Source organism: Fringilla coelebs, assembly GCF_963513975.1.
Source record: "Fringilla coelebs genome assembly, chromosome: 3".
NCBI lineage: Eukaryota > Metazoa > Chordata > Aves > Passeriformes > Fringillidae > Fringilla > Fringilla coelebs.
Genome location: NC_140030.1, coordinates 63,005,971 through 63,033,297, shown reverse-complemented (window position 1 = coordinate 63,033,297; position 27,327 = coordinate 63,005,971). Strand labels below are relative to the sequence as shown.

The 27,327-nt window shown below is 39.6% G+C and overlaps 1 protein-coding gene across 3 annotated transcripts in view; it reads left to right on the top strand.

Annotated features, from left to right (window-relative positions):
* Positions 1-662: 662 nt before the first annotated feature.
* Positions 663-27,327, top strand: part of ADGRG6 (adhesion G protein-coupled receptor G6) — a 110,647-nt gene continuing 83,982 nt past the window's right edge. For all 3 annotated transcript variants that reach the window (XM_084201913.1, XM_084201914.1, XM_084201915.1), the window contains exons 1-2: positions 663-823; positions 6,384-6,484. In XM_084201913.1, coding sequence (XP_084058039.1) covers positions 822-823; positions 6,384-6,484 — 103 coding nt within the window. In that variant the 5' untranslated portion in view covers positions 663-821. The remainder of the gene's footprint in view (positions 824-6,383; positions 6,485-27,327) is intronic.

Here is a 27,327-nt window from a genome sequence, read left to right as displayed (position 1 = left end):
AAACTGACACACTTTAAGTGCCTTGGAGTCTGTGCCAGCAGCTCTGGGACACAGCTCTGGGACAGTTTGTTGTCTTAAGGCGAGCAGGTGGGCTGATGTGCGCTTCCCTCCGCAGCGCGCAGTGCGGTGGGTATGCTTGTCCCCGGACCCTGCTGCCACCGGGATTCTGCGAGGTGCTACACGCTCAGGGCGCTGCGACCGGCAAGGGCAGTGTCCCCAGTACGGAATCTCGCAGAGATTGTGCATTGTGCCTGCGGCTATCATCTCCCGAGGGGTGCCTGGGGGCCGCACACCCCTGGCCTAGCCCCTAACCAGTGAGCCGGGTAGCCGCACGCCCCTGTCAGCCCGGAAAGCGCCGTGTGGTGCCGCCCGGGGAGCGTCTTTCCCGGGCGGGGGTGGGCATCCCTCTCCCCGGAGCGGGGCGCCGGTCCCGGGAGCAGCTCCTCGGAGGGCTGCTCGGGGCCCCGGTGGCGGCGGCGCGCCGGGCCCGTCCTGCCCCCGGAGCGCGGTGGGCCGGGCCAGCCGCGGGGCCGCGCCGGGGCCGCCACCTGACCGCGGGGCGCGGGGAGCGGGCGGGGCGGCTTCCCTCCGCGCCGAAGTTTCCCCGACTTGTGCAAAGAGAGGCAGGTCCCGCCGCGGCGCGGGGTGGGAGAAGCATCGCGGCGGAGGAGGAGCGGATCGGCGCGGGCGTGGAAGAGAGGTGGGCAAGGAGCGATGACCTTTGCGAGGAGCCGGCGAGGGAGCGGGCCAGAGGCAGAGCGAGCGGCAGCGCGGGGGGATGCTTGCTGAGACCCGGGGCAGAGCCGTCCCGTAATGTCACCATGTAAGTCCCTTCTCCGGGCTCTGGGGCGAGGGCTGCGGCTGCCGCCCGGGGCGCTGAGGGAGCGCGGATGGCCCCGCGGGCTGCATCGCGGGGCGAGGAGCCCCGGGCGGCTCGGCAGGGCTTCCCACCACCCACGGTAGTGGTGAGTAATGTCAGGGCTGAGCCGTGCAGGTAGGTAGGGCTGAAGGAATGGGGAAACGGGGAAGTTTCAAGCCGGGAGTTCGGAGGGCAGGGCTGGCAGGGCTCTGCCCCGTCCGGGCTCCGTGTCCGTCGGCGGCTGCCCTGCCGGCTCCCGGGCGGCCGCTGCCTTTCCAGGGCGCCCTAACCCCGTCCTTGGGACCGCTCTGGTGGATTTCCCCGTGCTTGCGGGCAAGTAGCGAAACACTTGGCCCCTCTGGCCGCCTGCCCTGAGCGGCGGTGCCCCCGCATCCTCCCGGCCTCGGCCTCTCGGTTCGGGGCCGCGGCCGCTCACGTCGAGGAGCCCTGGCGCCGCGGGCACCCTTCCAGGTGAGGTGCCAGCACAAGTAGGGAAAAAATAGAGGAGGGGAGAGGGAGGGCAGGGCGAGCTTCACTGAGCATTCGCATCCGACTCTCGGCAGCGCACGGAGTGGGGGCAGCGCCACCCTCGGGGGCGAGGGGCGGGCGGGGGCTCCCCCTCCTGCCGGACCGCACCAGCCCCGGGCCGGACAGTGCCCCGGCCTCCGGACGCCTTCCCCGGGATATTTCTCCTTTACTGAGCGTCCCTCGCCGAAGGTAAGGCGAGGTACTGAGGTCTGGGGCTCGGCGTTCCGCCGGTGCGTTCAGAGCCAGGAGCGAGAACCTGGGGATGCGCCCGAGGGAATCGGTACAAGTGAAAAGGGCAGGGGGTTCTCACACCGCACCGTCAAGTTAAGGCAGAAATCAGGAGTTCCTAAAGATTTAGTGTTGCGGTGCTACCGGCTTGGAAACAACCAGCAGATTTTTTGCCTGCAACTGGAAAAAGTTCCCTTTGAAAGAAAAGCCAAGGGACTTAGATGGATCTGATAAGGCTGATACTGTTTAAATTAAAAGGCAGCGTCTTATTTTTTTTTCATCTCTTTTGATGAGCAGGAGGGTGTTTTCAAAGCTGGCTGCAAGAATAATTAGGAACAAGTAGTGCTTAACAAAATGAAAGTTTCAAGGTGTTTTGTGTAATTAATCTTTCAAGACATTAATGTACTACAGTTTAAAGCGATGGTTTCAAAGTTAAAATCACGTTCTCTATTAATCTTGGGGAACTAAACTGTGACTTGAAATCATCTTTCACTTGCAGTTCTACTTGGGAGCGATTAAGCTCACAATATTTTTGTTTACAATCTGTGTGAGAAAAAAAAAAGTGAAATTGATGTTATCTTTCTTTTAATTTTAAAGTGTCAGCAACATTTTTCCTTAATAGCTTTGGACATGTCAAAGACCAAAAAAAAAGTCATGTCAGCGTGCCTGAGGCAGAATTCACATCCTACTCCAGGGAATTTTCACAAAGTTTTGAACACAGAAGATGGTGTATTCGAATTTGTATTGCATGTTTTGGGATGGTAGAGTCTACAAATTAAATACTCCAGCATTTTTCACATTTTGTGTATGTTGTCCTTCAGAGCTGTATATTCCCTAAAAGGCAATGCTGTTTTGTCTGCTAGCTGGCTGCTGGCATGTAGAATAAGATTTAGTAGTTGGATGTAGCAAAACTCCCAGTAATTCCATCTTGAACTGTGTCAAGTTACTATCCATTTATGGTTTAGATAATTTACATGTCTGTTTTGCTCTTCTGAAATGAATTGTGAATAAGCTCATTGTCTCCCTATGTTATAGGAAATGAAAGTAGCTGTGGACTAGACTGGACTGAATTGGTAGCTAGAGTGCATAGATGGTCATGTCACACAGTGTCTGCACTGGGAAAGGCAAGTCCATAGAAAAATTAGTACTTCAGACTTTAGAAAAATCAGACTCCACAGAAGGCCAAAACCCTGAAAAAACTCCAAAACGTTGAGAGGGGTTGCTGTTTTTAGACTATATCCATCTGTAGTCGATGTACTCCTACCTTAGGTGTCCTAATAATTCCGAAATATGTTGGGTGAAATGTTTTGGTTCTGTGACAATCTAGAGTGATTTCTTCAGAGCTGCTAGTGTGTTACCAGCTGGGGACAGAACAGGGCTTTTTCATTTAAACTGATACAAAATAGAGAAGAGAACTCACTATGAACAGTGCTCAGCAATTTTTATGTAACCAGAGACAAAGACTGGAATAATCCATGTCTGAGATCTTTGTTACAGATCCATCTCTTTGTTTTAAGGTCCGTCCCTTTGCTTACCTAAACTCCTGGTGTGTTTTACTACATTGCTTTTCTGATATCCATCCCCTGTGCTGTTAATGAATATTAAATACAGAACACATCATTCTAATAGTATTTAAAATAAGAACACAAGACCAAAGAGGTCTCTTGGATCATCAGATCAGTGCTGTCAGGGGACCATATCATTCCTTGATAAGCTATAAACAAACTCAGAACTTGCTGATTTTTCTATTGAATATTAATCAATTATTGTTTGCTGATTTTTCTATTGAATTATTCATATGCTGTTTGTATTCACTTCTAGATGTTGATTAACGCTAGTAACCAAGAAAAAGAACCTTAAAATAAATATGGTGGCTACTAAGAGGTGAATAATATCTGCAACTAAGTTTTGGTTTTTTAAAGCCTCGGAAGTATTTATCCATCATTACAACACCTTATCATAATTGTCTGAAATGTCAAATTATAAAAATATCAGGGATCAGTTTTGTTGTGGAAGAAGCCTTTTTGTTGGCAGTTTTCTGACTTCCATCCCTGACAACTTTCTTGTGTGAACAGGAGTGTTACACATCACAGTGTAAGGCTGTGAGAAGTCAGCTTTCTGAATTTTGACTTTTTGGCTCTGCAAGATCCTAGGAACATATAAATAACTGATTTCCTCACTAATTTATAGCACTCAGCTAGTGGTTATGCTTTGTAAAACAGTTTTTCAGCAATCCTCTCCAAAAGAAACAGATCTGACTCATGGTGCCCCCATTAGAGGAGTGTTTTGGTAGTGTGCGCTTCTGTGTTCATTCTTGTCAAAGTTTGATAAACCTTTTTCTTGAGACAATGTGGTATAAAGAGAATTGTTTTGTCCTTCAATAGTGGAGAAGTGGAGGAGACAGTTTGCTCTTTTTTATATATTTGTTTTGTTTATTTATTTTGGTGGACAATTGTGTATTTTTTGATAGCAGTTATGTAGTTATCTAGTTTTTTACTCTGGGGGAAAGTCTTTATAGCTACTCCTTTCTGCCTTATTGTTTGCACTTATTTGTGCTCTGCTCTGTTGTTGCTTATCCGTGTTCTTGAAATCTTTCTTGACTAGCACTTTTTACATGGTGAGGAAACAGGCTATAAACTATCATTCTGGAGTACTGGAGTACTGGCTTGTAAGCACTTCTGCAATGCAAGTAAACAGTAACAAATAGAAATTGGCCAGGTTGAATACCTCTTTCAGACTAACATAGGACTTCATGTTCTTTCTAGAGGCACTAGAGGAAATGTGACTGAATACATTCACACCGGACCTAAGCAGTAGATGCTTGTCATGTTATTTTTCCCTGAGTATCTCAAATGTGTTGTTTTGGATTCATTTGGAATGGATTCCTTGTTATTAAATTACCAAAATCTTTGTCTGAGCTCACAGAGATATCCAAAGTGACGATACAGACAATTTATCAGTTTGATGGAAATCAACACAGAATTATTCTGAATTAATAAATAATTGTTTGTTTCCTAGTCTAATAACTGTTAAATGTGCTTGCTTAAAACAAACCAGCAACAAAAACCAGTAATGCAACCGCTTCTACAGGTTTGCATTGGTAGATTAAGCAGCAGGATGCCGTGTGTCTCATCTGCAAACTCTTCTGTAGGAGCAGGAAAATTCTTTTGTATCTCTGGTATGTCATGCTGTTAGCCCCAACATTTCCATTTCCCCACTCTGTGAGTATATATGTATGTCATATATGTTTGTGTAACTGTCTTCATGTCTTCAAAGGACTTCTGTTCAAATTCAGTTTTCTAAATTAATATTAAAGTTATTGTGGATTTACGAATTATATACATTGGAAAGTTACAGTTCCAAAACCTCAACTTTCTGTTGTCTGAGATTTTAAGAGGGATTTTTGGATCACTAAGTGGAAGGACAATAATTCTATTGTTTGATAATCCAGTTATTTTGTATGTCTGGCTTCATCAAAGAGATTCTTGTATTTCGGAGCCTCATGTTTTCTGAGCTTGTCTTCAACACGTGTTAAGTTTGACTTTACAGTATCTCAGAAAAAATAAATCTGCTTCAGATTCCTAATTTGATACAACTACTCACATAGAACTGAACTTCTTTTGTAATCAGATACCTGTGCTGTGTAACACTGCACTCAAGGGAAGCCTAACTGATTGCAGCAGTCTGCTGAAGTGTCATCTACCTGGGCCCATTGGCATCTAGCCCACAGGAGTGCTTTGATGAATTACTGCTTTTGAAGCTGAAATATTGCTTGTTCCTTTACAGTGGTTTATTTTGCTGTGTTGGTTTCCCCTTGGGGAATAAACAGAATGGAAAAGGTTTTATATTTTCCCCCAGCTTTTGCTGGTGCACTCACAGCAGTATCTGTGGAGAAGAAGGAAGAGAAGAGTTTTGTCCTTATCTGCCTCAGTACAGGGAGATAATATCTTACTGAACAAAAGCCAGTTATCATCACCAAATAGGAGGGGTTGGTCAAAATAATGCATGTTGTGTTTCATTACTTGTTACTTCCTTTTGCTTTCTGCTAACTTGTTGAATAAAATGAGATGTGCATGTAGAGGAGCACCATTCATTTTGGATGCATGGTTAAATGTGTGAAGAAGTTTATTAAGAGTTTTGCTTCCTTTTTTGCCCACAATGGAGGAAGCCTTTTGGTTTAGCCGTTAAATATCCTCTAGCCTGCAAGGGACAGGAAACTTTAACTTCAAGCAGTAACTGGTAGAGACTTTTCTATAACTGCATTTATTTTATGAAATAATCAGGATGAAAATATGAACTATCATAGCTGTCAAAACATTAGAACTGAAAAATGGAAAGCTTTGTTAAGGGCAGAGGCAAATTATCGTTTACCATCTTTATTTAGTTAATAACAAATATGTATTATGTATAAATAAATAGAATAAATGCGTTTATACGTCTAAAATTCCATATTTCAAAGAAACCCCTACAACTTAACTCTTTCAGACTGTGCTCCTTGTTTCTTTTACTGAACTACCACCCACATCTATCTGCTTAGAAGCCCAAGGCTGACCAGTCTTCCATTTTGCCGTCTGCTGAGAACCAGACAACATAATTTCTGACCCTTTTTAGCAGACTTTTGTCTCCATTTAAGCAATACTGGGGCCATCCATAATTTTCACTATTTTATTTACTGCAGGTTACTAGTTTGACTAACAACAGAGTCTTCCTCATTTTAGTGTCCTGTAAAACTCCCTGAATTCTTGATTGCTTTTCTTTTTTCCCACAGGATGTCCCACAGAAGTGAAATGTGGTGCTATCACTGGAAATGGAAGCTGCATCACTGTCTCTGCTTGTTTACCACATATATTATATGCATGCAGCAAGCAGGTAAGTGAGCAATTTATCTTCTTGCATAAATAAATGATCTAGGAGCCAAAGTTTCAATGACCGAGAATTATGCCTATGTATGGCTGAATTCTGGGCAATATAACACTTTGATGAAAGTGATGCATTATGATCACTATTTGTGATTTTATACCTTGGGTCCCATGTTCTGCTACTGCTGAATATTATTTTTGCCATTTTTACAGTTGTGCTGTTCTTAATTGTTATTTTTTTCCCTTTGAATTTCTTCTTTGAATTCTTTAATTTTTTCTTTCTTTGTGTTTACCTTGTTAATGCCTGACTCTTGAATTTCTTCTGGTTGTTGAAATTCTGTGCGTAATCATACAGTTCTTCCATTTTCCACGGTACTGTTTGCCCCTGCAGATTGTGTATTTAATAGCCCTTCCCTGTAGTTCAAAGTGGTAAAATACCTGGAGTGTGCTTATTATTTTTAAAAGCTTTTATGACTCAAATAATAGAAACATTTCTCAGTATAATATATGCAAGTTATATGTAAGATGACTATACACTGTAAAGAGCCATCAGTTTAAACTTGACATCATCTTGATTTGAGATGACACTTCAGCACAGCATAATGTAACATTCTGACTGTTTTCTTTAAACATATGAATGAGAGATTTCATTTAGTAAATGTCTTGTCCTAACCACTGAAGTGCAAAGTATTTTAGGAGATCCAGCTGCTTTGCTGGAAAAAAGATGTCTGCAGTTTATTCTGGAGCATATGAAAATTTTGGAGCAGCTTGTGGTGCCCAGCTAATTCTGTATCAGATGGGTAGTTTTGCTTTGACAGGCTTGCCATTGGAAAAAGGATTGTTTATATATAGAAAGGGCTTTTAACTTCTCTGGTAATTTTTTTTTCCTTTTTAAAAAAGTGCCTTTTTAATTTTTAAACCTACACTTTTTTTTTTTTCTAGAGACAAAACAATGTTGTCACTGTGCAGTAGCACTTTCCATATTCATATCACTTTAATAGGTGTTTTCCATTTCCATTAAACTGTAACCAGAAATGCATTTAGGATCTGCTCTCACCTGTGGCTCCATTGAGTGATGGATTTTGTGTCCTCCTGTTCCTGGTCCATACTTGATCTTGGGCCATGCTGCTGCCATTCTTAGCACAAAGTAAATCAGCAAAACCTCCTCTTATTTACATCTGCTGTGTGCTGTTACCTGGTGGCTAGAACAGTAGGATGCCAAAATTTTTATCCTTTGCTAATTCCTCTTCACAACAGATAACTGAAAGTGTAGGTGACACAGCAACCTGTGAGCCAGAAGGTCCCAGTCAGTGTGCTGTGAGGACAGAGAAAGCCAACCACAAACTCACCCGTGCATTCAGCTAATTGCACCATGGCTAGCTGTGCTGCTGCTGAACAAGTGAGGACAAAAGCCCTGTGCCAAACTCCAGGATACACTTCTGTAAAATCATATATGCCCCTGGCCAACCTCTTCAGCAATAAAATGATTGGTGCCATTGGATTGTAAAAGCAGCCAAAGTGTTCCAGTCTCAAGTGCATCCCTGTGGGGGCTTTTCCTTTCTTGCCTCCACAGGAATAGATTTGAAATCTTCAAAACTGTCAATAAATGGAAAAAATATTTCCCTGTTGGCCTGAATGATAAGTAGATAAATAAGGTACACTGGAAATGCCTAGGCTCAATAGAAAGGTGTTTGCTGTTCAGTAGTGAAAGAGATGATGGCTAGTCTGCTGTTAATACTCGACTGAAATGAAAATGAGACATTTACCTTTACAGGAGCCTGTCATTTGGCAGTACTTGCCTGTAGACCCTCAGGGCTCATATTTCTTTTTATGTTGATGTAAAAGCTTAGGTTATGCTGCAAAATGGAATCTTTTCATCTGCCTTTTCTAATAGAGCAAGACAGACAAAGCAGGAAACACTGCTGCTCCTGCATTTTTTATTTCGTGTTCTTAAAAGGTATTGGTCACTTTGGCTGTGGATTCATATGGTATTCATAATCTCTCTGGCAGCTTAAGCTTGACTGAATTTACAGTAGAAATCTCATAAAAGCCTGACATTCATCCAGATTCTCTAGTGAGCTGTAAGTTTAGAAAGCTATTGGTGCTTATTAAGCTTTGCCCAGAGGAGGTCACATACAAGCAAAGGATTAGGATCATCAGGTCCAGGTCTTATGGATTATTTAAGGGGCTATTCATAAGGATAAAGATATCAGTCACACTGTGACATGGAAAATGCAAAAGTAATAATTTTATAGTTTAGTTTGAGGAAAACTACAGCACTGGGCCTGCTTTCAGAAACAAAGCTTCGGGGTTACACAGCAGAAAACTTAGAACAGCAGAAAACTTAGGAGTGAGATGGTCTGTGGGAAGAATATTCAGCCACAGATTGGTAATGTGCTGACAAGCAGGTGCACAAGTGGAGTGCAGTTCAAAAGTATAGGTCTAGTACCTCAAAGGAATCAATGGATGGACTGTGACACTTGAAACAAAAAAAAATTATTAACACAAAAAAATGATAAAAACATCGTGTGTACTTTAGTTAAGAACTCAGCAGCCATAAAGTTTGGGTACGCTGGCTTCAGCTTATGTGTTGTGGGTCAGGGGTAAGTTACTGCACAGCTCAGTTAGCAACTTGTCATGGTTCCATTCCTGTATGGGGTAGATGTCCCTGATAGTCTTATCTGGGCCATTTAGCTGTGCCTCAGTTTCCCTGTGATGAGTGTATGTCTCACCTCCCTCGTAAACAGCTTGCCTGTCTTCCAGTGAAAGGGCTGCATGGCAGCTGAGATGTTGGGATGGGGGTGTTCTAAACAGAATTAGTTAAATCTGCTTTTATAGGAGACTCAGGTATTTCTAACTTTTTGTTTGTTTGTACATTTCATTCGTTTCAGAGAGCCCAGGAGAGAACAAATGGGGTGAACAAAGTTCTAGAATATTTAACTAATGAAGGCAGACGGAAAGAACTAAGATTTTTTGGTCTATAATAGACAAAAGAGGGAATGCATAAGAACTGAGAATATTTAAGGAGGTAGATGCAGTAGGAAGGGATAGACTGATCTTTTCAAGTTGAAAGGGCAAAAAGAAATGGGCTTAAATTACAAGAAGATAAATGAGGGGAGGACATCTCATCAAAAGGTTTAAATAGTAGTGAAATAGATGTCAAGAAACACTGGGAAATCCCAGTCTCTGGAAATGTATAGTAATATCTACCAGAGATAGCTTAAATCTACAGTCCTCTTTCCCCGGGGCTTAGAAATACAAATTTCCAAACTTCCCTAATATCTATAGCTCCTTCTTAATCATTGTCCTGTAGAATTTCTTTTGGTTAAAAATCTGGGAAATAAGAAGACCCGTTGGAAATTGCACGTCTTGGAGTATAGCAGTGTTTTTGCTGCATCTAAAAAATTGTTTTGCTGTTGGTCCTGTCACAATGTCTTCAATTTATCTGACATAAAGAAGCAGCAGTTCAGTATGGAAAGGAAAAATCGGTTGGTTCAGGTGTGTTTAACCTCACAAAAACATTCAGTTCAGTCTCCCCATTGCTTTTTTGCTTTTCTGCTGTCATAATGAAATGCCTGTTGTTTCAATACTGTGCTGTCTTTTGAAGTTGTCTGTGCTCTCTGTGGTAACTCACGAGCAGAACCGGAGTTTTCTCAGTGACCTTAAATGCAGATTGCAGTTTGCATAATTATTTTTCAGTCTAGTTATTGAGTGTCTTATCAGCACTGGACTTCCAGAGTTTTGAACACTTGAACATTTGAGGAGATGGCAACATCCTCATAAGAGTTTTCACCTTCTTATGTCATTAGTAGACTTATAGTTACATAAGAGTCAATAAATATTTTAAGTTTTGACTGGTGTGCGACCATATTTAGCTTTATTCAGAATGTGAAAAAAATTATTTTAATAAAGCCATGAGGACATCTATAATTCTTACTACACTATTTCTGCATGCTGATGTTACCACAAAATTACTGTGGCTGTAGCTAATGCCAGAATGAACCTTTGTCCTTTGGTCATCCATCAGTAAAGTGCACTGGTGTCACATTTCCATGTCCTCAGAGCAGTTTAATCAATTCTCAGGAGCTCACCAAAGTGTAAATTTCAATTCTGTTACAGCCCCTGGCATCTTAATTTTAGTGGTGATTCAAAGCAAAATTTCTCTATTTAATTCATCAAGAGAAAAAAAAATCTGAAGGCAGGTCCTTCACCCACATGTCTGATGATGATCCACAATATAAGATCGTCTTTGTTATGCTTCTTAATTGTGTCTGTGTAGATAAAGGAGGGATTAAAGTCGTCCCCTGTTCATGGGAGGATTTCAGGATGAATCTGGGGGTTCAGAAGATGGGAAGTCATTATGGTGGGAGGTATTGCTCTTGCCACCAGTGCTAGCAGCAAGAGTTAGAGACATAGTGAAAAAGGATTGGGCTTTATCTGGCACAGCCAAGTCAGGAAGTGTGGTTTTTTCACCACAGATCTCAAGCTGCCTACCCCAGACAGGGCCCAAAGATCCTATCACTGGGCAAATGATAAAATGGTTGTCAGCACATTCCCTTATCTTCCTCCTTCTTACCATGTGCAGAGCAAGAGCCCAAGTGCCAAGGCATTAACCCAGTTGGTCAGCACAATCCTCGCGTACAGCAGGGGGTGGTTGGATAAAGTTGTTACTGGTGCTTTGTCAAACTCCTCTCGTGGCATCCCAGGGGTGGATGCCTCTATTGCTGAGCAGGGTAAATGTGACTGATAGTTCTGTCTCTGACTCAGGCATGGAAATTCTTATTTCTAAAAGTTATGGAAAACGTCCGGAAATTTAAAAAGTTTGGAAAAAATATTCAGTCTGGCAGTCTTTCCTTACAGAGGCATACATAAATCATGAGTAAATGAGAGATTAGTCAGAAGGAATCTATGTATTTAATGAATTGCTCCAAGGTTTTTTTATTCTTTCCTCTTTCTCTGTCAGGGTTTTTTTATATATATTTTAATTTAGCTTAAACTAAATATAAGCTATTTCATATCACAGGCTATCTCTTTTATGTTCTGTTTAATATCTAAATTTTTGCTGGCTTGAGGCATGTGTTTAGAATTTCTGTTCTGACAAATCTTGCAGAGAAAAAGTTGCTAGTCGGCCTTCTTGTATTTCCCCTAGTTGACAGTTTTTAATATGAAAATAAATTACTGTTGAAATGAATTTCACAGGAACCTGCCTTTCATTACTTCTGTTTACTTTTTAGCTATAATCTTTTTGATGGTGTTGATAATTCTTTTCCCTTCCTTTGCATTAGCCATGACAATACTGCCTTAAAAGCACAGTGATTTTTCCCCCTCCTCTGATATGCCCTCGCAGCCAAACCGATATGGAATGTGCTCAGGCATTTCTAAGCTGACTACGACCTCATTGTACAGGGTCTCTGCACTCCTTTATTGGAACAAAGGCTAAGTAATGGACCTCTCTATAAATAGTATACCTTCAAAGAAAGAGCAACCTGTCACACAAGGTCCAATCTTTACAACCTACAGTATTTTAGAATCTGTTTATAAATTATTTTTGCCTCATTTTCTCTGTTCACTGTTAGAAATTAAAAAGTATAGCCAAGAGAAGCTTGAATATTTGTCAATACTGTTTATCACAACACATAATAAAAGTACCTGCCTTAGCAGTATATCCAAAAATAGGCTCAAGATGGCTTGTGGCCATCTGGACTGTGCTTTACAAAATGCTGCTCTGATAGAGGTTATTATTTGGAAAAATTGGTTTTTTATGGTATTTGTCACTTGCTCTCAATAAAGTGAATGAAAACTTTAGAACAAGATGTGTTTCTGTCTTATTAAAAACTGAGTCTTTGCGTATGCCACTTTTTGCCTCCTGTGGATTACTAATGTGAGAAGCATTGTATCGTGAAGTGAAATAGAAGTTTTCCAGGCAAAAGTTGCTAACATACAAGTCTAGCAATTGTGTGATGTGCATTTCAATAGGTACCACAATTAATACTGTGTAATTAAATTGGTTGGTTTAATATCCCGATGGACTTTTTAGAAGTGAGTAATTACCGCTGTAAAGTCAGCATTTCTCAATTAATCAGAAGGGCTGATCTTGCAGATTTTAGATGTCTATTTTAATGTCCATGATTACTTTTGCTAGAACATAGTATTTGTTTGCTTAGTAGGATTGCTTAAGGTTTTTCCATAAGGTGTAAAATGTAATGCTTACTAGATCAAGGCCTCAGTTATCACTTTCTGATAAAGAAATGTTAAAATTTGCATTTTCACACAACCAAAATACAGAGATGTCTGAGATAGATGTACAATACTGAAATGAAGAAAAACATATATGATGTTTATTTTTCAAGAATCTGGAAAAAAAAAGTGAGGGAATTGTGACTGTGTATGAAAAACATCTGATTACTTTATTCACATGTACTGTTTCTGAATTTCTTTCTCTCATCATGGAAGAGAAAAATATCTCTGCTGTGGGAGGAAAAGGAAGTATTGTAGCCATAGACTGTGAACATTTTCTACAAAGTTAACAAAAGTACTAAAGTAATAATGATAAGTTACTTCAGAGAAGTACATCCCTTGCTGTGATACCTTGAACCAAAACTACTTTTCCTGCCCTAGATATGATAATACAATTTATTTTAATAAAGACATGAGGGCATCTATAATTCTATAAGCGTGCATATCAAGGGAAGGGAGGGTTTCCAGAAACCCCTCTTGTTTTGTCTGGGTTCAGTGCTTGTTGGTCTGCTCAGTTCCTGTAAATTACAGACTAAGATCTAACTCTTGCTGCAGTTCAGGAAAATTAAGTGTCTAATTCAGAGTTAGAAGTCTGCCTATGTAGTCTGGCCTCCAGATATCTTTCACATAAGTCAATTTTAATTGCTGTCTCTAAAAAGATCAAGCCACTTTCCACTCTAAACCCAACTCCACTCCTGTATTTTTGGTACCACTATGAACTTGTGCTCTTTTTTTATGATCTTCCATGTTGTAGGTTTTGTGGAGGTTTTTGGTTTATTATTTTCCCCTATTGTCTGGGGTTACAGCTGCTTGAACAGTATGTTAACTGTTTTCAATTTGTTAGTTGGAATCAATTTTGCTAGTTGTTCTCAAGATTCCAGCTCCCAAAGATACTCACCAATTCCCATTCTGTAAACTTCCTTTTCAGTAATTTCTGAACATCTTTTCAGTTATTTACTGGTTTGTCCAAATTCCAGTGTAGCAAATAGTCAATTTTGACAATAGAGGCTACTACAGTGGTAGCTCAGATTGCATTATCCTCTAAAACTACTGCTGTATTAATTAAGATGGTAAGAAAGTTAATATTGTATGGAAGTGTCAGCATGGTGTATTTTCAGAGAAATTAATGTTTGAAAAGTTCTTCTAGACTGAAAAAGTGTGTATTGGAAAATAATTTACTCAAGAGTAACAAAAAGTTCCTAGTTTTGCTAGTTTTGAAACCATTTTTCTTTTGGATTTCCCCAAAGCAGGCCAACTGTCGCCCAGTACAGTTTTTTTCCAGAGCTAAATATCTGCAAGAGCTTGCAGGGTAGATCCATGAAAAGATTGTCACACAGCTAATGTAATTTTTGAAAGGCTACAATGCAATCAGATTTTTTTCTAGTTCCAGCTTTTTTCACTCATGAATATGCTTCTTAACGGGTGTCAGACAGAAAGCTGCAACTCCCTGTCTCAAACAGAGTTTGTTTTGTTCAGATGCATGCTCTGGCTTCTCAGAGCTCTTTTAATTAAGAACTGTGCAGTGACAAATCCATACTATGAAACTCAAGGCGTTTTTTAATCAGAACTTGCTTTTTAGGTGGAGAGAAAGGCCTCATGGTTGAAGTTATCACAGAGGCATTTGTACAAGCGACCTCTGTGACCTTTTTTTTAAGTGTGAGGGCAACTGTTTTTTCTCATTGTCTTGAATTTACAGGAAAAGTCCATAAATGGGTTTAAGTTTTGAATATTTTTTTCTTCTTCTGATTCTTTCTAAATATCTTCCATATCCAAAGTATGATAGTCATACGTTATACTGCATTTTATAGAAACTGAAAGTATGCAAAGAATCCTGAAATCACTTGGCTGATGAGTTCTCAAAAGTACAGAAAGGAACAGTAGTGTGTCTTTTGCAATGAAATCTAAAATAGCTGAGAGATTTTATTCTGGGTATGGGTGCCCACTCATCCAATATTTTGAATAGCAAATCGCCCAAATGGTGTTAACTTATCTTGGGTTTTAACTTTGGTTTAAAGAACCATTATATTTCATGCATGTATGTAATATGCACACAAAAATAAAAGGGCAAAATGCTGGTGTTGAAAAACTACATCATTTATACAATGGGTTAGAAGTTGTGGGGTTTAAAAAAAAATTGTTTGACTGATAAAGGGACTTAAACGAAATGTAACAATACCCATGATGGGCCCCCTCCCTCACATGGGTAAGCCTGGTACATCAGATGTGCACTAGCTGCTCTGTTACAGTTATTTATATAACTGGTTTTCAAAGTGTATTTTTTTTTTTCATTAATCAGTCAGATCTTGGCAGTATACCATTTCTGTAATATCTAGTATTTTAATTATACTTTAAAATGGCTATGCTTCTGCTAAAATCTTGCCATTGGAACTGTAAAAGGCATTGTATGTTAGAAATGCCACCAGTCAGGCCTTCCCTCTGTCTGTCTCTGCATGTAAGGAATTGCTCCACTGTCGAGTGATTATTTCACTACTACACAAGTGAATTGCATTTAACCCTTCTTCATTCCCTGGGGTCTCTGGGGAATCAAAAAGGCAGAAGTAGCATGAGTAGAATAATAAATTTCTCCTTCCAGTGGCACATGGCAATCAAATATACTACTGAAGATTAAAAAGGCAAATATCTTTCTATGTATACACTCCCTCTCTCTAATAAAATATACACATATTTTTCATGTGGGTAATACCAAACCATAAGTTTCTAAATCTCTGGCCAAGATCTAGTAACTTAGAAGTTACCTGCAAATAATATCTGGTATAGTCATCTTTAGTTTTGTGGGGGATTCTTTCCTTATTTATTGGCAATGTTGATGTATGTGATACAAGTCTTCTGTTTTACACAACTCCTGGCTTACTGACTCCTTTGGCTATTGCCTTTAACAGAAGTATTTGAAGTTGTTCTTTTTTTTAGAGCTTAACAAAATTGAATTACTGACAATTAATCATAGAATCAATAGCTGAACTCAAGATCTTAGGAAAAAAATGCTTGGCTGCATAAATCTTTTCTGAATAGCACATCATAGCAATGGAATGTAGCAGATGCCAGAAATGTAGCTGAGAAGAGTCCAGTTTTTAAAGCTATTGTTTTCAAAACATTTATCTTGCCTTATCATCCTAATGATTTTTCTGGTGTAATAAATATTCTGAATCTGAAGGAGAAAATTACAACATTAATTTTAAAATTTTGCCATGTTCTCTTAAAAGCATTAATTTTCTCTAATAAGTATTCTTTTCAAGAAAGTAAAGGAAAATAACTTACTTATAACATGACTGAGAAAATAATGAAATCATTTCATAGAAGGTCTATGCTGTGCTTTGTTATGCTTAGGAGTGGGGAAATTGAGACAAATCTGCTTTAATCTTAAAATAGTTTTTGAACAATTTATGGACTAAAATATAAGGAAATTCTTAATTGAATGTTCAGCTGTGTATGTTCTGGTGGTTCCTCCATGGTTTGCGTAACATTCATTTTACTGGGTCCCACCAAAGGCAGTGCAAGTTTTACTATCCTTGAATAAGAGCAGAGTTACATCACTGGGGAGCTCTTTGGAAAACCCCTCCCCAAATGTCCAAACAGAAACTGTGTGGAAGTTCATGCCTTGGCCAAGCAGTGCTCCTGTGTCAGAGGAAGCCAAAGTTCTGCCCCATGGCTTTAAAAGGGTAAATTTGCATGGTGCTGCATCACTGTTCGGTGTTAAGAAAGGAAAAAGGCTTAAAGAAGGAAAGAAGAGTTGCTGTGTACACTTGGCAGTGATTATATGTTGTAACTTGTGGGTTTTGTCTGCAGATTACTGTGATCTCACCCAGTGAAATGGAAGAGATTTTTGTATTCTGCTTTTTGTCTGCATAATCCTCATGTCATGTGAATCCTTTCTTAGTATTTAAGAATTGACTTGAGCTCCAGAAAAAAAATTCAGATGCACAAACTCTTCTGGAAGGATTGAGACTGAAAGACTTTTTCTTCCAGCACTGTTCCTGTTTTGTTTTTTTGGGGGACATGGTACTATTTGTGGGAGTCAGAGCACCTCAGATTCCCTGAGATTCAGTGTTAAATGAATATTCTCAGCACTTGCAAATACTGAGCCAAGGAGAAGCCAGTGGTTTTGCTCTGTCACTCTTTTTCATCTAGGTTTAATACATCAGTATGGTGATTGTTCATTAACTGTCTGAGTCAGTTAAAATATCATAAGAATCCAGACATTCACTCTGGTTTTTAATCCTGATGCACAGAGGAAAGCCTTGCTTTTCCTTTTGAAGTGGATTGCTTTTGGTTATAGTGGCATGATTTTTTCAGCTTTCCTCTTATTTTACTTTGGTGCATGTGTTTCTAGTGAGAAGACAGCTCAGCCTGGCCAGAGTTTTAATCTTTAGGGTGAGGTCTACAATGCTTCTTATCTTAATCAGCTACTGTGTTTATTTACTTGAAATATGTGAAAATCCAAAGAAACAGCTTTTATTAGCAGGGATCAAGCCAAACTCCAAACTTAAAAAAAAAAAAAAAAAAAAGAAAATCAGATCTATTAGCAATTTGTGGTATTTCCCATTAGATTTTGATTAGTTTCCCTTTGCAGAATTCAATATAAGAAATGATACAAGGACAGCAGAGTTGAAAAATAATGTTATATACTGTAATAACAAAAAGGTCTTAAACTAGAATCTGGTCATCAAAATGTGACCATTGTGAGTCACAAACATAAATTACTTAATAGTAGTTGATGAAACTTTTTTTTTTCTTGCCAGGAAGCTCTTCTGTGGTACTTGCAATTTGTTCTTTATACTTTGTCATAATTTAATTCTCTTGATGTTCGTGGTTCAGTTTTCTATTCTGGCCCTCACAACAGTCCCCGTTTATTCCTCTTACGTCATTCATCATAGTAACTATGGTGTCAGTGTGTTAACTTAGAAGTGTGTCTACAAATACTGATGGTAACAAATATGACAGTCAAATGCTGTGCAAGCAGACTTTGTATGGCTGAGGTGCTATATACATTCAGGAACCAGTTACTTGGGAAGCAGGGAGATATTCTGCACTATTATCTACCACTGTTGGGCTATACTTACCAATTTGTCAACAATTATGAAAACCACCACCAATATGCCCAGTCTGAACACTGATCTGGGAAATATGTTCCCTTATGGACCTTTCTTGGGGTTATGCTATGTATTACACATATGAAGCTTTCAGTAAGATTTACAATTTGCCTGTTATGTTTTAAAGCTATAATGCAACTCAAAGAGGATTGCCCACGTAAAGTCATAAGATAAATATTAAATAATAATAATGGTGGTATTTTATTACTTTTCTCCATATAATATGAGCTTTCTTAAGTAAACAAGTACTAGTTGGCACTATTACTGCTGGAGAAATATAGTCTGGAGGCAGCATCAGCCATTACCCTGTGCTTGTGTACTGCCATAAATAAAGCTACTTATTCTTTGATGTTACTTTAAAATATGCAACTACTATAAATTATAAAAATTACTGATAAATGATCCTAGAACATCATATGTTTATGATACAACTTAAACTTTACCAGAAGCACATGTTGAACTAACATTTTGTATAAGTTTAAGGACAAATGTCCATATGGAAACATGGTATTATGTTTATTTGGATTGTGCAGGTGGATCTCCTGTGTGCGCTGACAGATTTGTAAATCCAGCCACAGAGCACAAAGACTTTTTCCACGCTTTAAGTAAATTATGTTATTGAGTATAGGCTGCTTTGGTCATGGAAAAATATATCTTATGAGACTTGAATGAATAATGGCTTCCATTGTGAGCAACTCTTTATCAGCAGCAATAAGAGAGGTTTGAGTAAATATCCAGGCTCCCAATTATAGGTGGGTAATGCCATATCCTTGTAATCTATCTTTTCTAATTATGACACAGGGTGTTTATTTCTGAAATGCCACATGCTATTAAATGGCTCTTACTTGTCTGTTACTGCTTTAAAGTAATGCAACCTTTTAATCACACCAATTCTGACAAAGAGTAAGACATTCATCTATTTTTATTTTGCAGTAATTTCCTGTCTTATGTGGAGGTGTGGAAAAGCTTGGGATTCAACTATTGAAATAGAGAATTATGATCTAGAATCAGCAGGTGCTAGTTTAGTTGATATGTCAGAAACCTGCGTGGTAGACCAGCAGGGAAGATTTCCTTTGATTGACACACAAGTGTAGTTTTCAAATTTGACTTATTGTAAATAATAGAATAAAACAGTAGTGAGAAAATAGATAAAAGAAAGCACTAAGTCTAGAAAGCTGTCAACCCAGTAATTAGGAAATAACAGACTTGAAGAATTCAGCTTGCCTATGGATTTTTCTATTTTCACATCCATGGTGATCATGCAGGGTGTATTACAAAGCCACCTGCTTTTTGTGTCTGCCCATCAGCTTTGTACAAAGTAGACATGCCAGAAGGCTGGAAACTAATATAGCTTTTAAGGTCTTTGCCTAAAGTGTGGCCAGAGGTAAAATATGTACACTGAATGAGGAACTGGATTGCAAAGAGATCTCATGGCAAGGGTGGCTGAAGGCTGTGCTAGAAAACTGAATTCTGTCTCTATTTTCTGTTATGGGTGGCTCAGCAAATGAATTTCATGCCTGTCTTCAATGTGTCTCAGTTTCTGTCACTAGTTTAAACCTATAGAATCATTTGCATCTCTGATTGCAGCTGAGGTGAATAGGAACTGTCTTTGAATATATTAACATCTATATAGTATTTTATATATATACATCTATATAGTATAAATATATGTTAACATCTGCAAATCACAAGTAAGTTAGATCTTTCATGTCTGACACACCTAACATTAGAAGATTTTTCTGAACTTGATATTCCCCAGATATACTTCTGTAAAATGAGTTTAAGAATACTTCTTCCATCACAGCCATATTGTAAGTTTTTTTAATAAAATAACTGTTGGAGAAAGGTTCAGATGTTACACTAATGAACACCACAGAAGAGCTCATGAGGAAGTCAGTGATAATGCCTCAGGAGAGAACTGGAATTGCTTCAAGGTTGAGGGTAACACATTGAAGAACAGAAGTAAAACAGGATACTGCAAAGTTGCTTATTTCATGGGGTTTGTCCTTCCTGTGCACTGAATGAGATCCTGCAAAAACAGTAGTATGTGATTATGTAATTGAAGATTTTTTTTCAATTATCTGTGCACAAGGGCCAGAGGAAGGTTAACTCTGGCATTTCCTAACTTCGGTTGTCCTTGATTGTGCAACCCTAATGGTGTCTGTTTCTGGGAGGGGTTTATATTGTTGAGATGTCTGTGTATATGTAGATAAAACTGTAATTACTCTAAAGAGATATTTAGTTAGAATTCTAATGTATCCCATATGAAGAGCAGAAAGTCCTCTTAACAAAATGTAACTTTCTTACTTTTCTTGTTTCATGCATTCCCACTTAATCAAGATGTTCTCCACTATATTTTTGTGACATTTTAAGGAAGCTGAAGATGACAGTGATTGGAGTAATCAAACTATTTCCCTGTGAAGCAATTTGCTTAGGGCTAGAACTTCCTTTTTCATTTAATTATTTATTGCAGCCTTTGAATTATCCAGCAGTTAAAACAACTGCAACCTGGTTTGGTACAACATAGGTAACACCAAAATACAGTATTTCATAATAAAAAGGAAAAAAAGGAACAGAGAGATATTTTATTGTTGTGTTTCCAGCATGCTTCTATCACTTGAAAGATTATTTTTTCACTTCATTTTTGTATTCTATGTATAATTTCAGGGGGAATTTCTGGTTACACACTTTAAAAAATGAAATATGATTTCTTCATCTTCTCTGGTATTTTCTCCAGGGTGATGCATGGGTGCAGTTTGGTTTGGGTTTTGGGGGGGTTTTAGCTCGCTTGTTTGCTTTTTGTGTTTGTTTGTTTTTAAGGCAATGTAATTTTAGGTTATTGGTGATTGGTTTGTGTTGTCCTGTTGGAAATAGGAAACAAAACACTTGGCATTAGGAATAGCAGATTCAATGTTACTCTTAGTAGAATGTGAAAAGAGAATATATACCTAGGGAATAGATGTAAAGGCTTTTACTTCTGCAGTGCTAGTTTCTGAAGGAGCGCCTGGGGAGTGTTTTAGTCTGGATGAGCAGGTTCAGTGTGGACTGAGGTTTGAGGGGAGGTGGCATTTTTCTAGGAAATGGGGTTCTCTGCAATGCATACAATCTTTCTGTGTATCTGTGTTAATGGCAGGGTGCCCAGAGCTTTGTGGAGAGATTCCTACTTCTTCAGCAATAAATAAAGTAAATAAAGAAATGCAGTTAGTAAAGGGTAGGATATCTTTGATGTTAAGATAGTCTGTTAGATGAAAGACTGGAACTGGCATGCAGTGCCAAGCACCCCCTGCTTCCTTAGTGCCTTTGGTGCCAACATCCTCAGAAAGAACAAGAATCCTAATCCTTAAGACAGCAGATTGAAAAAGGATTTCCTTTAGAGCCAAGGTTGTTTTTCTTACTCTCCAGACATGTAGCTCGTGGTAAGACAAATGAGTCTTCTAGAAATTATGAAATGTCTAATAACTGTGTCAGTTTTCAGATTACAGATTGTATGAAATAATTTTTTTCCTATAATTGTGGACAAAGTCTTGATGCCCATCTGCCCTTGGAAGAGATGTAGGTCTGTTACTTTAAGATGGGGTCAAACCAGCCCAGTGTTCATAGCTGGGCATCTGGAATAGAAGAGTTAAAGCAAAGCCTGTGTACTTGATACTTTTTCTCAAAACTCCCAGTCTTCAACTCTTTCCATTTTGGGAATGCAAATCTAACTGAGGCTAGCATGGCTTGTCTGTTTGGTCTGCAGTGGATTTTTGCCAACTAGTTGCCCACTTCCTCTGAACTCACACATCCAGTTGCCCTCAGGCAGGGAGTGCCAAGTGTCCATTTCCTGCTGTATGGAGGACCACCTTGTTCTCCTTACTTTGAAACGGGCTTCTATTACAAAGGGTCACTAAGTGATGACAGTGAGCAGGTACTCCTTACCTCTCTTTTCCCTGTCACCTACAGACTTTTTGTAGACCTTTGTCTGTTCTCCATTACATTGTCTCTTTCCCAGCTTGAGAGTACCTTGCCACTCCCTCTTTTGCCCTGGCCATCTCCACCCAGGACCCACACCCATGCATCCTCTTCCTGTGGCTCAGCAGCTTCATAAAACCCAGGCTGGGACATCCACACGTGCCCTGGGCTGTCACCTGGCTGGGAGCAGCAGGTGCTGGGTTGCCCATGATGGAGGAGGATCTGGAAGCCAGGCTGACCCCAGCACGGACAGGGTTCTCCCTGACTGGATACAGTCTCACCGTGTCTGGGCTGGGTTATTAGACAGGCTGAGGTAAAGAAGCAGATCCAGGGTGCATCCAGAGAGTCCTGTTAGGAGCAGCCAGAGGCAAAGGCCAGAGACAGATACACCTAAAGCCTATGTCCAGCAAGAACTGAAAGCCAATTAAGGGCTTTTAGTGCGCTCAGGGCACTGTCATGCTTATCTATGTAGAATTTTATTTGTCATTTTATTGCCTACTCCCTCTGTCTTACAGGAGACTCATTTTTCTCTTCTTTGCAGCTTGCCTTCAGGGTATCTACTGTCTGGAGCAGCTTTCCATCGTCGGCAAACTTTGTCTGTACTCCTCTACTTCTTTTTCCAGATACTTTCTGGATACACTAAGTAGCGTGGATTCCAGCAAAGACGCCTGTGGGACTCTGCTGGTGGTTTTTTTGTGTTTTTACACCTTCTCATTTGCACCAATGCCCTACTTCTTAGCTAGTTATTCATCCGTGCCAAAACTTTGCTTTTTATACAATGGCTTCTTAATGGTTCTTAAAGCTTATGGTGAAAGTCTTTGCCAGAAATCTTCTGGAAATCCAAGGCAAATATGTCAACTGGGTCATATTAGCCCACATAGCACAACTGAAGCCTGTAGAGAGCTCTAAGAAGTTTATAAGACAAAATGTCACTTTACAGAAGTCATGTTGACTCCCCAAATAGATTTTATTTATCCAGGTGTCCACTAATTCTAGCATTTGTTGTACCACAGATCCTTTGTGGTAGCCAAGGCACTGGTCTGGTCAGAGGGAAAAATTGCGGTAAGCTGGTTTTACTTGACTGCCTGTTACCAGCAAACTGTACAGGTGTTAACATTATTAGAAAATCTTTAGGATGTATGACTTGTAATTACACTCCTGTTGCAGTGCTCTAGACTAAGACTGCATCTGGTAAAAATGGGCCCCAAAATAATAACATGTGTTTGATCATGTTGACAAGCAGTGGAAAGGACTGAGTGGTACTTCAGGTCCTCTATTAAAATGTAATGAAAACTTCAAGCAGCTCACTTGAGTGGTAATTTCTCACAACTGTGAACATTAGCAGAGCAACCTTTTCAGCTGCAACAAATAGCTAGACCACCCTCTCACACCCTGTTCAAAGTGTCAAATGACTGTTTTCCCCTCAGACTGTGAAGGGGAGAAAAGTGCAGTCACTGCAGAAGGAATGGATTAATTTCTTCTTTCTTCTGAAATGCAGAAGGAACCGAGACAGTCTGCAATGCACTATATATGCTATAAGTTCTTTCTCACAAATGAGGGAGCTAACCTGTTATTCTGCACAGTGCAGATCTGGTAGCCATAGGACTAATGGTCCTACCTCTCCCTAAAAGGACAGAGCACTTCAGCATATCCTCATATCAGCTCAGCTATATGGTCACATAGAGTACTTCTTACTGGTGGGCAGTTCAGCAATCAGCTGGTTCGACACCAGAGGGTTTTAGACCCCTCTATTTAAAAGACCACGCGGATGTCAGCTCTAAGCAGAAGATAACACTGTTGTGCTACTTTTGGTTTTTAGTAATCCAAATGGCAAGAAACTTCTGATGCTATTACTTCCTGTAAAGTAATTGCTTTCTCAGAACAGGGCAGCTTGTTACTTGTAAATGAAGTAGCAATGTTTTCGTGTGCAGGGAAAACCAAAATTGGCTTAAAGGAGATTTAACTACGAGACAAAATAAAGTTAAATATTTGTACACTGGAAATGGGATTTTTATTGTCATCATTTTTCATGAAATAATAACACTTCACATTGCATCTGTGCTAAGAGTCACAGATTACAACCAGAATACGATGATTTCCTATTATAGCTGCTGCTTTGGCTTTTGAAATGAAACTGAACCTTTGCTTAGTGTCAGGGATACAGTCCTTGGAGAAGGACGATCTTCAGGCAGAGCAGAGAGTTGCTTTGAGCAGAATTCTGCTGTAGGTAGCAGACCTGCTGTAGTCCTGCTAGATAAGGTGTGGGGTTACCTTGTTGCTATTAGGGACGGGATGTGAACATATGGTTTGTACTTTTATCATCTTGTAGTGACAGAAGCAGTAGGTGCTGCCAGGTTGGCTTTCCAGAGCTCTGGTGATAACTCTGCATCATGCCTGTATCACTCAGCCCACTCTGTCCCTTACACTTTGCTGAAGCGCCTTCCTCACAACCCTTTTTCTACAGACAGGCAAAGTAAGACCATTCTTACCCTATTGGTAAGGTTTGAAGGTAAGCATGGTGGCATTTATTTTTATTGATTTATCCTGCTTGGAAGGTTTTGTATGATCAGCTCTTTTAGGCTGAATTATTTATATTTTTGCCTCTGTTATTATTTTGCATTTGTTTAATCATTTGCCTTACAGATAGCACTTGTGTAGAGTCAGGAAGCTTGAAAGAAAAGGTGCAATTCTCTGTTTAGTTGTAAGTGAACTCACTTCTGGCAAATGTTTGCAAGTCATAGTTGGTGAAGAATCTAGGAGTTGCCTGATTACTTGCAAACAACCCTCTGCCATTTCCATAACTAAAAACTGCTTAAAATTGCTGCAGGCACTACTCTGTAGTTATGTGTAGAGTTCAGGCTGGAGCAGGCTTCCCAGATGATCTGAAAAGAGTTGTAAGACTGCCACCACTACTACTCCATAGTGCAGTGTAGTATCTTCAGTGGTGGAACAGTGACCAGAGCTTCAGAGGCATTTAGATCAGGCTGACATCACCTTTCTGTTCATATGGCCTTGCAGACATGCAGGTGGTACCAGTGGTTCTGTCAGAAGGAACACATTCCAGCCAACCATTAGGCACTGCTCTGCAGCTTTCATAACTGGTCCAGACTGAAGAAAATATGCAAGCAGTTACCATCAGAGCTATTATAAGAACTTTTCCTTCATGTAGTTGTTGCAGCCTGATCATAATGACTCAATTACCACATGTTACAAAATCTTGTAATTGCTGTTAGTCCTGCATACTGTCAGAGCCTGTTTTGGCTGTTCTGGCTGAATAGTTTTGAGTCTGACTACAGGAGGTGATCCGAACTGCCTGGATGGAGAAAAGCCAGCAGTCATGAGAGCCGCAGGAGAGCTGTCTAGCGCACCCAAAAGCTTTTCATACTACAAATGGATCTCCAGCCCTCTGTCTCACCGCAGAATGTGCTGCATAATAACACTTAAGAAAAATTCAAAGAAGAAAGAAGATATCAGAGTTACTGGAAAGCTATTTGGATGAGCAATTGAGTTGCTGTTATTAAATAAAATTGATTTTTCTCCCAAAAATATACTGTTTTTGTTGAAACTTGAAGGTGTATTAATTTTAAAGAAAAGCAACAGGACAAAAATTCTGGCTTAAGTGTTTTAATGATGGAGGAAAAAATTGCTCTGAAAATCAAAGCAGAATTTTAAATAATTGTTTTGAATTTTTTTCAGTATTTAAAAAAGGGTTTTCTAAAAGTTTTAAAGCCAATAAAAATCAAATGTTTTTACACTTATCAGAAATTACTTTGCGGAATATTTTTTGAAGGAGATTTATTTTTTCTTTTTTTTTTTTTTTTTTAAAGCCTTCCCATCTAATTATTCCTCTACTACTTATTTTCAGAAGGTTGATTACACCCATAATTTTTTAGTTTTTTCAGTTTTTCTTTGCTGCACCAAATTAATGTCTGGATCAGCTGACCAGGTATAAGATTCATATTAGGCTTAATGCTCAGATGTTAAAACATTTCTCAACTTTTCCATGCCCACTGTGGGAGAGCTGTACTGAAACTATCCTGAACCATACTGAAGAGTTCCCTGTTGGTTTGCACGCACTGCTCAGCAACTTTTGCTGAAAAACTTGCAATGATTGATGCTAGTGCCAACCACACAGCTACTAAAATAGAATTAATAGATTTCATAAGAACTAGAAGATCTGGAATAGCCTGTCTCTTAAGGAAGTAGATGCAATACATTTTTAACTCTAGACCAGAAGCAGTTTTGCAGACCTCAGCACTAGAGTCAACTGGAGTAATGAGAATAAGAAGGAATACTTTCCCTAAGGAGCTCTTTATATTGACTGTATCTTAATTGACCTAACAGCTGAGAGTCCTTAGTAGAAAAACCCTGAAGAGAGCAATCAGTAAGTTTTATTGACTGAACTCCTGACCAAAGTCAGATGACCTGCCTAAAAATTCTGCCATTCTTGCCATGGGAGTCTACCATAGTTCTGGGCTTAGTCACTGGCTTTTGTGGAAGAAATAATGTTATTGCAGGACAATAGCAAGGTGGATTTAGATGAACATGACTGTAGAGTAAAATGACTATTTGGTTATGCACATACATAGTGTGAAAGGAATTTTTCTGTTTTTCTTATCCATAAAAATTAGACACCATGGTCAGGCCAAAATGCAAGACTTCCTTTATTTCCTGTTTATGCAGGCTTTATCCTTTTTACTCTGTGCTTCTTGCTCGTGGTTTTCGACTCTTTCTCCTTGTTCCTCTGTGCTTTGACAGCCTGTCCAGTTTAGTTCTCCTACAGCCATGGTGTTGGACTAATTTCTGCAGAGCTGTTATGAAATCACTCCTGACTCATTCTTCTCCTGCTTCCATGAGTAAAATATGCCCTCTAAAAAAAATCTCATGGTATGGCAAGGAACACTTACCAACTTGTTAAGTATGCTGAGCTGTGTTTAAGCAGGTCTATAAAGCGAGTTCCAACCTACACAGTGCAGCATTAATATGCTTCTTCCTAATTCCTATCAGAACATGGTATATCATATTCAGAAGGAAACACTATTAGGAGGCAGGGAGAGTCAGATACAGCCCTCACTTTTTCCCAGCTAGGGAAGAAATTCCGCTTTTTTCCACTTCTTTTCTGATCTGTTCTTCTGTGAGTACCATGATACGATGACTTAGCAAGTGAAGTAGTGTTTTGCTGTGGTCGTTTCAGGGTCTGTAGTTTTCCTTTTGGGACTCTGTGTTAGAGCAGGAACTCACTAAACAACATTTATATGTTTTTAGACGATGTCTTGCCTTTTCTGACACTACCTCTATAAAGGTAACACATTGCTCAAAAGAGACCTTGTGCTAATGTTTTTCTTTCCCTCAATAAAAATACTGTGATCTGCTTCATTATCTTCCTGCATTCAGATATATGTTAGAGGGACACAGGGCACTGATGTTGGAACAATTTTTCAGATTACTTCTTGTTTCTGCGGATTTTTTCTTCGTTGTGTATGCCTGCTAAGGACCACCTTGAATAATGATTCAAAACTAACACTGTAGGTTTATTAATGCAAAGGACTAAGATCAG